This window comes from Necator americanus, chromosome II (genome assembly GCF_031761385.1).
Source record: "Necator americanus strain Aroian chromosome II, whole genome shotgun sequence".
Classification (NCBI taxonomy): Eukaryota; Metazoa; Nematoda; class Chromadorea; order Rhabditida; family Ancylostomatidae; genus Necator; species Necator americanus.
In genome coordinates, this window is record NC_087372.1 from 15,862,456 (window position 1) to 15,875,249 (window position 12,794).

At 41.0% G+C, this 12,794-nt stretch overlaps 1 protein-coding gene across 1 annotated transcript; it reads right to left on the minus strand.

The window, feature by feature from the left end:
- Window positions 1–11,656: 11,656 nt before the first annotated feature.
- RB195_017986 (uncharacterized protein) lies at window positions 11,657–12,454 on the minus strand (the record flags this gene model as incomplete). The annotated part of the gene is made up of 5 exons (XM_064185208.1): window positions 11,657–11,784; window positions 11,894–12,014; window positions 12,072–12,109; window positions 12,239–12,313; window positions 12,373–12,454. The coding sequence occupies 5 exons, from the start codon at window positions 12,452–12,454 to the stop codon at window positions 11,657–11,659; spliced, it is 444 nt and encodes a 147-aa protein (XP_064041089.1).
- Between the last annotated feature and the right edge of the window lie 340 nt (window positions 12,455–12,794).

Here is a 12,794-nt window from a genome sequence, read left to right on the forward strand (position 1 = left end):
ATTACAATTTACTCAACCATGCAACTCTTTGCGCCTATAGGACTCACGTCACGAAAAAAAAAAGACAAATCTTTTGAGGTTGCATGTAACTGTTTGCATTACACTGCACCATAGAACTTTTCGACCGGATTGCAAGGCAACAGACAGTGGAAAATGAGCTGCAATAATTGTTTTCGCATTCTCAGAGGCCGCGATGTCCTCGCCTTGTTATCGCAACTACCCAAACACTTGATCAGCACATCGCCGCAGCCCCGAGCACGTAGCAAGCGCTGCTTCCAGCTCTCCGCCAAATCCATCTCTAAGCTGTCATTCAAAACTAAAGTTGTTGACAGAATCGTTTTCGAGCAAAGATCAACTAACTTACGAAGAACTCCGAGGTGAAGTGTAGGCCAGTGGGCCATGGTCCGTGCGGAGACAGAAGGCTTAAAGAGCAATTGATCAAAGTGGACAATAATCCAAAACATATAGTCGGGTCAATACGACATGAAACACGAGTGTAGTTGATGTGCATTTGCGTACGCGCTCGAAACGGCTCTGTGGAGGCAGCAGTTGGAACCGAGGTGGGCCCGTCGCCAACTGCAGCGATGGGTGGTGCCAGCAAGGATTTCACCACGCTCCTAGCCACTACGTTCCACCGAAGCGCCTCGAAAGAAGCCGCGTACGCAATTGCGTACGTGTTTCATGTCGTATTGACCCTGCTGTAAATGCAGTAGGTTACCCTACTGCAGGTCGGCGAGTAAATAATAATAGGGACGTCTAGAGAATCGGTTCAGCCAACTGCACTTTCGAGCATAAAGTCCTCACTTGTTTATTGATTTGTTGATTACATGACTACTCTCATGCGCATGAATCGACAATACAATACGTTCAAGTCCGAGTTAGAGCACAATAGCGTCCGAGGAGGTTCTCAACACCTCCACGTGACTGCGACATATCGTTGGAGCATCGGTTGTACATAGCCTTCGGCCAGACGGCTCTGTTCGCAGAAGGTCCCACCACGCAGACGGTAGGTCGGTCAGCAATTACAGCGCAACCGCGTGAATCGCAGAATTTTGGGTGGTCTGTGTGGTAACATCAACTAAGTGCTCAGAAAAGGTATGAACATAATGGGAGAAGTGAAAAAAAAACAAATGAAAAGGAAAGAAAAGAAAACCAGTGAGAAGACACTCAGGAAATGAACTCCAGAAATTACCTTCTTTTTACCCAGTTGTCAACTTCATATACCTAGAGCCGGTTTTAGTGGGGAAAAATGTAATCTAATACTGTGTTTGGCTCGAGAATGACATAATTTGACTCTTCTCGCAACAAATAGTTGCGCACTGCAAAACATAAGAACTAAGGGCATTGAACAAAACTAGCTCTTTGAGAGCTGAGGAATTTCAAAGTAGATCTATTTCTGAACAGTCCGAAAAAAACAACCTGTAGTCTGGCTCAATTGTGTAAGCTATTGCTCTCGAAGAGACGCCTCGGGGCCTTTAATCGTCTCTGCAGACAGATTGAAGCTAGCAAAGTCCCACAAGGCAGTCCATCCGCAGTTGCACAAGGTTTGTTTCGAATGTGTAGTCGGGTCAAAACGACATGAAGCACGGACAGTTGCGTACAAGCCAATAAAACAGACATCGGCGCAGGTGTCTGTCTTTGCGGCCGCGTCGCGGCAGGCCACATTGGAGCAGAGCAGCCTCGGCGCAGGCTTTTACTGTTTACTATCCGCAATGGTGAGGACATGCAAAGCTTTGTCCTTGCTTCATTTTCTGTCGTTCTTCAATGTCGTTCTTCTCAACAGTCCTGCATCACTTTTGGTACGCTATTACTCCTTTTCAAATCTGTTGCTACGTTGCTTATATGAAAGAGATGCCTTTCTTCTACAAACTCCCGTTCTCTTCTCTTCACGTATGCATTCAGCTTCTGTCGTCTCTTCAGAGTCGTTCTTTAGGTAAATATAGTTTTACTTTCGATACCTGACTGCTCTTTAAAAGAATAAAGTCACTGGCGTATCAATCCACTTAGGATGCGCCAACGCGTTTTACTGAAATTCGTAATCGTTGAGGTTTTTGGAACGCGTGTGAACGTGGCCTATACAATGACTTGCGGGGGCCAGCCGATGATCAAGTCAGCGTTTTTACCCTCCCGGACAAGTCTGGTACCAATTTATCGCCCCCGGAGGGATGAAAGGCTTGGTTTGCACTAGGGCGGTTTCGAACCCTCGACCGTGTGGCTACAACGGACCTCTAACCGACTGCGCCACACCCGCCCCCACTGCTCTTTATTCATGTTTATTTCTAAGTTGCCCATATTTAAGAGGTATGTTTCCTGTAAGGTCTTCGTGTAAGCTCCTTTTGTTTTTTTCATGGCCTTACGTTTTTATCTTCTCTCGTTTCTTCAGAGTTTTTCCTTGCTTAGTCTCTCTTTACTCCCGATATGCTATTCCTTTTTTTCAAGTGCTCAAAGCTATATCGGGGTGAAATCACCCCGACCTCCATTCGCTCGAGTGGTCCCTTCACGATACTGACAGCTGAGCTGCTAAGAAACATACCTGTTATATTAAATGTCGGCAACGTAGAAACAACCTTGAATAAAGAGCAGTAATGTATCGAAAGTAAAGCTATATTTACCTAAAGAACGACTCTGAAGAGACGAGAGAAGCTGAGTGCATACGTGAAGAGAAAAGAACGGGAGTTTGTAGAAGAAACACATCTCTTTCATATAAGCAACGTAGCAACAGATTTGAAGAGGAGTAATAGCGTACCAAAAGTGATGCAGGACTGTTGAGAAGAACGACATTGAAGGATCGACAGAAAATGAAGCAAGGACAAAGCTTTACATGTCCTTACCATTGCGGATAGTAAACAGCAAAGACCTGCGTCGAGGCTGCTCTGCTCCAATGTGGCCTGCCGCGACGCGGCCGCAGGGACAAAATCTGTGCCGAAATCTGTTTTAGTGGCTTGTCAGTTGCGTAAGCGGCTGCGCGCTCAAAGCGGTGCGGTGGAGACAGCAGTTGAAATCGAAGCGGGACCATGGCGAACTGCAAAGATGGGTGGCAGTAGCGAGGATCCTTAAACCATCGCAACCGCTACGCTCTACCGCGCCGCTTCGAGTGCAACTGTCCGTGCTTTATGTTGTTTTGACCCAACTATAAATGTGATTTATCTTGCTTGTTTTGCTCCTTTTTTGTAAAAAAAAAGTGGAAGGAAAGCCGTGATATAACATTTAAAGAGAAAAGAAAACATAAGAAAATCCTCACGTTAAATAAATGCAGGAAGAACGCAATTCGTGCACACGTGTTCTTTTTACTTCCCTAAAACAGGCTACTATACAAAACATAAGAGCCGAATTTATTCGAAAAGATGTTGACCTCAATCTTGCCTTCCATATCTGGTTTCTGTCGTTTTTGCCGAATGTCATTTGAGGGATGCGGGAAACGCCCTCTTTCGCCTCCGAAAAATGTATTTCCATTAGAAAATGCTGCTTGGAAGTGATTCATAGAAGGGCTGTATTTTACAGATGGTAAAGATACAGATGAAACCGTAATATAGTCACGTCAAAACGACCTCAAGCTTGGTCCATTTGCGTTGACGGCTGCTCTCGAACTGGCGTGGAGCGAAAGTGGCTGAATTTTAGGTGGGCTATCGCTAGCTTGAATCCAGCGTATCGCAACACTGATGATGTTTGCTCTCTGTAGGAAAACATGCAGTTCGGAGGCGTAGATTATGAGTACGAACGTGGCCCCGCCAAACCTTCACTAATCATCTTGAAAACTTGCGCATAACGCAGCCGAACGGATTCAATTGATCTAACGTGACGCAGCAGCAGCGAAAGCGTGCGTTGATGGTCTGGATATCTGAAGCGCACGTATATCGACGTCGCAGATTCGCTAATAGCCCTCCGTGTCTAAATTCGCCGTGCTCGCGTCGCGTTAGTCCGTTTAAAGATGTTCGGCACCGCATGTTACTATCAAATCCAAGACACTTATATCCATTTTGATCTGAGGAAGCTTTTTTCTAAAGGAGAAGTGTACAATTACAATCTCAAGCTACAAGGTGGTTGGTATTAAGGAAGATACATCTCCTGAACAATCGATGCAAAGCCTTCTATTTATCCAGAAACCTTAAAGTTATGGAAAAAGAACTCTCTCCTTCACCACTGTCGAACAAATGAAAACTCACATGATTCGATTGATTATGAACGTTTCTGAGGTCATTTAAAGGCATCACCCCACAAATCTGAGGTGGTACGGATTTCAGGCGGAGTATTCGTGTACGGGTTCGTAGATTATGGAGAGGTGGGTGATTCCGTCCATTTCTTGCTAATTGGCGTAAAAAACGGCACTGAAGATGCTGCGCGTGCACACGACTGGCGCGCTCCAATCGAACTCCTTGTAGAAAATATATAATAGCGCGCCGGAACGCTCGAAGCCGTATCTTCCGAGCCGTTTTTTTTTACGGTAATTAGGAAAAAATAGACGGAACCACCACCCTCTCTTTAATCTACGATCCCTTATACGAATACTCCACCTGAAATCCGTACCACCTCAGATTCGTTGGGTGATGCCCAGGTTCAAGCGTCTGTTGAGAATTTCTCAACAGGGGGTCGTAAGAGGGGTGTCGGAAAATTAAGAAAAATTTAAGTAGGGGTCGGAAAATCAGAAAAAATGCAACGAGTAACTAGAAAAGAAAGACGGGGTTGTCGATTTCAAATAAACACATATTAAGGCGTACAAAATTTAGTGTAATTTAGTGTTTAGGTATGCGACATTCAGCAGAAAAACAGGAGTGAAAACTGCTTCTTTTCAGACGTAGTGCTGAAAATTGAAGGATGATCAGCAGTGAATGACATGTTTTTATCGCATATCAGAAGATATTCACAACTGAAACGTATTCTAAGGCTTTTTTTCAGGTCCCGATGTCTGCGACTGAAAAATGGAAGAGTTGTCTCAAAGAAGAAAAAACGTCAATGATGCATATTCAGTACTTGTGTTTTAATATAAAAATTGTTTAATATAAAAATAAATGATATAGTATAAGTAATTTCTTTTAGTATTCGAATAAACGATTGAAGAAGACTCGCGGTTGCAGTTGAGGAAGACTATTGTAGCATAAAAGGTTAGGATAAAAAGAGGGTACACAAACCAAAAAATGATTTTTAAAAAATTTATTCTTCATAATTCTGGTAATGAAACTACTGCGCTTTTTGAGCCAATCTTGAAAATGGACGACTTAGCATTTTTTGCTGCTCTAACTGATGCTTGATGACGTCGGAGTCGCTTCGCTGGCACAAATCAAAACAATTGAAATCTTGAGTGGAGTGGATGCATAATAAATAAAGTGATAATGTTGTGATGTGATAAAATAGGAAATAAATTATTTTAGATGCAATTAACTACCTGAAAGTTTTTGTTCTTTCAGAAAATCGACTTGTTGTCAAAACCATCAAGTCTAAGCACTGCAAAATTACAGTTCTAAAAAACAAAATTACAAAATTACAGTCTATACAACAAAATTGTCTGTTACTAATTTATATGAAAGAAATGAAACTAACCAGAGGTGACTTCGTATTGAGTACTAAGAGACCATAAAAGGCAATCTTCATAGCTTGCACAGTGCTTCGGCACTCTTCGTCACAGCCAATTCAATATATTGAAGATCCGCAGTTGTACGGGAACGCAGCGTCGAAAATTCGCTTAGGAACGGATGACAAACGTTATCTTCAGAAGCTAACAGAAGTGTAAAAGCACTAACTAAAAGTAGAAGCATAGCTGCAATGAAAAGCAAGTACGCTGGCTCAAGTTGGTAAGTGTAGCGCAGACTTATTTATGCGCGATTACAAAGACTTCGATAAGGACATCTGTTAATTGGCCTTTACACGCTCTGTTGAAATAGGGCTGATGCTGCTAATTTGTTGAGTCTGGATGGCTCAACGAGATGCCGCGCCGTTTTTATTGTGACGGTCAGGGATCAATCCCTGCAAAAGTGCTATTTTTGCATTTGGCGTAAAAGAATTTAAAGAGCACATTTCTCATCCTACAGTGACGAACTTCTTACTTTCAGTCGAAAAAGCAATTCTGATGCTGCTACTGAGCGAAAAAAAGACATCTACAGGCGTAATTAGGGTTAAAATTAGTACAAAGTGGGCTCCACGAGTTTCTGAATATCTACGCTCAAAGTGAATTTTATGCAATAAAGCTGGCTGCGATCTGTAGAGAGAGATTTCTTCTATATTTCTACAAAGTTTGGTGGCTCTAGCTTTCCTAGTCTTTTTGAAACCTAGTTGAGAAAAATCCCAATTTTTGCCTCAAATTTTCGAGTTTTTCTCAACTAGCTTTTGAGAGAATCAGAACACCTACAGAGGCCAAAATTTGCAGTCAAGGGTTTTCCTTGATGCTCTATCCAAATATGGAGTCGAATTTTTCAGCGGCGTTACCGTATCCTCGCAACGGGAAAAAGAGCGAAATCTCAGATTTTCGGCCACGCGTCAAAATCTGTGTGACTTTAAACAAATTTCCATAACTCTGCTCATGGTTTATAAAAACGAATTCGGTTTGAAGTTTATTGTAGAGGAAGATTTTTGCTATCATAATTTGCTTTTACTTTTTTAAAGGTAGTTTTCGTCTCTAAAAAAGCTAGTTGGGAAAAAGTTGAGAAAAATGCCAAATTTCTCAACTTTTTCTCAACTAGGTTTCAAAAAAACCAGAGAGTCCCTGCAAAAGATTTTTCAAACATTTTGCAGCGCAAATCTTCCTCTACACAACGCAGCCAGTTTTATCTTCTTATGTCTCTTCGTTAGTGAGTTATTCATGTTTATTTCAAGGTAACAAAATCCGTCCTGTCCAGCAGTAATTTCCAATTAAGACCTGGTTTTAATCGCTAAAATAATCTCTATGTAACACTTGTATGTGGCAAACAGTGCTCTAAATAAATACAATTTCAAAAAATTGCCGGTGAAATGTTCTCCTCCGTGATTTTTTTTCGGTTTTGCAAAAATCTAGATTCCGGCGGGGATCGAACTTTTGTTTATTGTTTAAAACTTTTATTTTTCTTGATCTTCTTCCATCTGGCACACGTCACGCGGCATCTTGAACATATAATTAACATGAACATATAATTTCTAGTTATTATTTATTCCGTTAATATCGCAGCACTACAATATGTATTTTGTTTTACATGTAGCATTACTATTTTTTTAAAATAATTTATTATTTGTTTATTACATCGTATTATTTTAATTTATTAGGCGTTTATTTGTTTTTTTAATTTTTTTTATTACACCCAAATTTTGATTGCTGTGTGGGCAGCTATACTGGTAGGAACGAGATGAGGGGGTCGTTTTTGGGAGGGTCTGCGAGGGGGGGGGGGGGGGGGTCGTTTTTAGGAGGGATTTTTCCCAACTATACGCTTGACCCTGGTGATGCCTTTAAGTGTGTTGGTAGGTAAGAAGTGGAAATGAATTTCGAGTGAAGAAGGAGGTCCCACTGCTTATCGCCATTATTAGGCCGGAATTCAAAACTTTTGATCGCGTCACCTCAGATACAGGAGACCAGCAAATTATAAGCGATGTTTTTCCTCCACTACATCTACTTGAGTTTTGGATTTGGTTCGAGAAGAACTCAGTCTTCTTGCTGTGCAAAGGCATCAAGTAATTACTGTTGTTATAAATTTCGTCCCCGTTCGAGTTCTCTTCTTCAGGCGTACTAATCGGTGCTGAGGAAGTTTCATCCGATGATGATGTGACCGTGCTCACTCTATGAGATGAAAGTCATTTTGAATTTCTTTTTTTTGTGGGTAAACCTGAAGGTGTACTTTTAAGTCTTCTTCTCATGTTACACATATCTTTCACAAGGTGTGATAGTGCTCTTAACGCCAAGATTAACTTCATGAGAACGTCAGAAAAACTCACTTCTATAGGTTTACGATAAAGTACAGATGAGGTCGGCAGTCTTCTCATTCCTCCTCACGCAGTGTTGCCCCTGGGACTAAACAGAAAATAACTGCTCTAAAGTTCTTGATTTAGAAAAGTATTGAGGACGTTTCGACTGCACGTTCACTCTATACTATAATTGTAGAAGGATACCGTCTACGAAATCATATCCTTATTCCTTAGAAAACTTTTATTTTCGGCCGTACCGTACGAGGAAACGTACCGAAATTCCGAGCAAATGATAGCGAGCCTAGAAGCTCCACGCTGCTTTGCTGTAAAGTCAAGTAACTCGAAAAACTGTCACTTTTAGGGCAGACGCGGTCCCTTCTAGGGCAGATGCTTCTGGACTTACCAATATTTGCTCAAAATATTGATGGATTTACCAACACTGATGATAAAAAGCAAGAATCTTCAGAATTTTCAAAAAAAAAATTAACATGTGACTTCGCAAGCAATATTCTTCCATAGTTATAAAAGAGCGAGTGTAGTTGAAATGTTCTCGAAAAGAAATCATGAACTTTGGACCATTTAATTTCTTTTTTATCCTAGGTCGACAGTGAGTGAGACGGCGTAAGTCAATTAGCTTGAGACCAACCTGTAGGTTAAGAAGGTTTTTGACTTGTTGATGTGGTCAGGTGATTTGGTGCATCGTAGGCAGATTCGGTGCAATGGGCCGCACCGTTTCTCCGAATAATTAGGGGGAATTCGAGATCATAGGTTCTCATTACGTTGCATTCTAACCGACTTATACACCTTCAGTTCATCTGAGTAGAAGTAAAAAAGACACCCGAGCGAAATATTCAGTGAAAAAAAGAGAAAAAGGTGGGAAAGAGGTATCGGCGTTCCTTACGCCTATGATCGAACGACTCTAATGTTGTCGCATTTACCAGGAAGCTAAAATCAGGTGGGACGAAACGAACAAAATGTTTCGACGGCGTCCATTTGACAAAAGTCGTAAACGCCTGTGTTTAGTGGATTAAAAAACGCGCATCATAAAGGCAACCGCGTCTATCGTCAGACTTCTTCACAAAGTTCAACGTTTTAGTATTCGTTAGGTGAACAATTGATGGAATTCTTCGAATTGTTTACACCCAGTGCGGATTTTAGGTCTCTCTCACTTAACATCTCTGTGGAATCGGGAGGTGTTTCCGAGAATTGAAAAGGCCGTTAGCTGGAGTCATAGTTAAATGTTCATGACTTTAATTAATTAGTAATTTACACCCCATCGGGTTACTACCTGCAGATGTAAAGATAACGAAAAGATTTATTAAGAACAAGACATATTTCTAGTCAGAAAAATTTTATGGAAATTTTGCAGAACAACATGAAAGAATTGTTTTCGGTACTTTTATCTCCACAAATCATGTCGATGGTGTTTTCAGGTAGAATTCTGCTGTCCTAATTATGACGAGTTAACTGATTTATCAGTGCAGCTCCGTCCAGAGCGATGATAAGACCTAACACCAAAAGCCTGTTTCAAAACTGCATCACCATGGTTTTCGCGAGAGCCCGTTGATGCGGTAAGTTTTTATATCCAGAACCAGAGTACGACTGCTGTAGTTGGTCTTTAATGCTCGTGCTGTCGAAGCTGAGTTCCACAAAAGGGTTGGAAAAGAGATGAGACCATCGCGAACTGGAGCTGAGAATGATGCCAGCAATTGCACTCCCTCGATCGCAAACGCTACGCTTCACCGCACCGCTTCGAGAGCAGCCACCTACGCAATTGCACCATGCTTCATGACGTCTTGACTCTGCTATATACATAGATGCTATATACATAGAGAGAAGTGCTTTAAAGTGCACTCTCTTCTACATACTTCACTTACAGCCAGAGTGGACTGTCAACTGAGAATTACAAATTGACGTAAATAAATGGTTAGTGCAACTCCAAAGAATTGCCTTACTGCTAAAGATTTAAGAATGAACAGATTTAAGAATCAATGACGATGTCAATTCATCTCTTCTGACCATTTTCCTCGTGCCTAAGGCAGAGCATGTTTACCAATTTTATTACTTCATAACAACAGGTCCCCTGAGTATAGTAAGATTAAGCAAATTTCTTCTACAAATGCTACGGAAACCAGTTTCGTAGAACGGAACTATGTATTTGTGGGCACAGACATTAGGATGGTTCAATGAAAGAAGAAGTGAATTCTTGACAGACTAAAATCACCATCTCTTCGGCAGAAGAAAAGAAAGACGCGAATTTTTCGTTTTTTTTCATAACTTGCCTCGATTTGATCAATATTTTAATATATGGAAATCAGCAGATTCATCTCCGCGAGCCCTATCGATTAGGTATACGTGGAACTCTTCAAAACCTACCACTGAAACACTCTAAAAATAAAAAAAAATACCTTTGGCTACACACTAGCAATGTTGAGCCGCAGGTAACTGCGCGCTAAGGATATATGACTTTTTACTTGGATATATTGTTTGAAAAGTAAAACGATATTCGCATATTCGACATACACGCGCTATTACAAGCATTCCATTATTTCTCACGGTTTCAAAATTTCAAATTTTCAACATCCCCAGTAACATATCTTAACTTCATTAACGATCAGCGTTAGTAACTCGGAAGTTTCTTATAAAGTTTGCAAGAAAACTATTTGTTGTAGGATGTGTCGAAGTCATCGAATTGTTGGTGTCATGCGACTTTGAAGTTGGATACGTGTTTGACTTTCTGGGAAATACCGGTTCACCACAGACGTCCGATACGGTCGTACTTGTGCTGTTTGTTGCCAACTCACATGACGAGCTGAGATGTGTTGAATGTGAGGATCGCGATGTCGGAGTATGTCTAGACCTCTGTTACCACGACCATCGTACAGTGCGAACATTCTGTTAATTTACTACCCTTCACATGAATCTCTTCTGAAAATTTGCCAAATTTTGGAACTTGTTGTTTTTTCCTGAAAGGAACATGGACTATAAGCATATGTTGGATTTTCTAAATCCGTAGTTACTAACAAAGTATGCTAAAAAAAAAGGCAAAAACCTCATGTCCATACTGTGGTTGGACTGTGAAACACTTTTCCAGTTTTTGTGGAAAGAAGACAAATGAACTACATAGTGGAACAGCGGGCAGAAACTCTGGGTAGGTCAGTAATTTTCAATCACGTTAAAAATCCCGTTAAAAATTGACAAAGAACCATTCTTTAGCTTATTTTTATCTAAACACCTCTACTTCTCCCAAATATAAATAATAAACAATTTGCTATAAGACAGGAGTCATAAAGATCGATCTGCAACACAATGTTGCAGTTTTGTACAATTAATTTTTTAAAAGTTATAGCAGTCATTGTCAGGTACTTTTACCAATACAAAATTGTTATTGATAACCATAAAAGGACAAAGTCCCTTGCGTATTTATCTGTTTGGGATGCGCCAACGCGTTTGACTGCAATTCGTAATCGTTGAGGTTTTGAGAGTTTTTTGAGGCTTGTTGGCCTAAACAATGACCTGTAGCCGATGTCAGTGCTTTTATGCTCCCAGATTAGTCCTATAACAAGTTATCAACTTCGGAGGAATGAAAGGCTTGGTTGACGCTGGAGCGAGCCATCGAGCGATCGTCCAGTAACACTCGGACCGCTTACCTGCGGTACCTTACTGCGCAACACCCGCCCTACGCAGGAGTCACAGGGTTTTAAAATAGGTGAGGTTGTTGCAAAGTTGTTGTCCGTAAATTTGGAGTTTCAACTACATGATCATTCTGTCCTACACATTTTACCGCTTTTTTATTTTACGAACAGTATCCACACGTCTTAGGGCATTGCGTCTTCATCAACGAAACATAGAGCGAGTTGAAGCAGTAGGAGTACATTCCAGGGCATTCATTTACTCCTCGTGAGTTCAATACGTCCGCACAACCTGGATTGATGTTGATCGCTTTTTTCAAAACATAAGAGTTGTTCTATTTTTGTTACAAAATCTGAATGCAAGAGGATCATAATACTATGCAAGTAACCACCATCATTACCATTATTAGTGCATAATCCGCAGGTAAGGGGACATTGATCAGCCATAAGAGTTTTGTAGGCGGAGTTGTTGCAGTAGCTCTTCATTCCTGGACAGTCCGACTTTCTGGTGTTGGGATTCAACTAAATGGTTCTATGGACTTATAGAGCATCCTCAAAAGTGAATCGTTGCGAACCTACCTTATCCACACAGGTACTAGACGCAGCCGTAGTTGTCGCTAAAACACAGGAACACTTTAGATAAAAAGACCCTTTTTGAGTATGAAACTGAGTTGAAGTTTTTCAAATTTTTAATCTTATTTTTTTGGATTTTAAAGTTTTTCTTATGAATCTCTACAACAACTTACAGACAAGATTTGCATTAGGGCAACATCCGCTTGATATTAGAGTGAAATCTGTTGGACAAGCATTATTCAGAGCAGCTGTAAAGTGTTTTTTTATATAATTGTCCTCTCCTAAACGGATGACACGTAAAACTCACGGAAAGGGGCAGTGCTGCAACTTTGAGCCTGTGCTTGAGAGACCACGAGAAGGAAACTGCAAGCCGTAACGATGAGGATCATGCTGGGAAGTTTCGAGGAGAGGGGAAATCCAACATTTATCTGGCCTTCGCTTTGCTCATCTGCTCAAATCAGTCCAATGGAACTGCTGAACATCGCCTGAGCAAACACAGAACAAAGGTCTCGGGACCAAAGTTTTTCGGCCACTTATTTAGGTCGGCGGCTTCTCGCTGAGGCAAATTGGGATCCTCGATTGTTTGAGCCAAATTGCAAAACAGCTTCAATTCCCTATCCTATAGTAACAGTGACAATTGGTTTAATCAGGACATCATATATGAAGGAAAGATCAAAATGATTTCTCGACGTCACTGTTCTGTTTTTTCGCACGAAAACATCTTAGAAG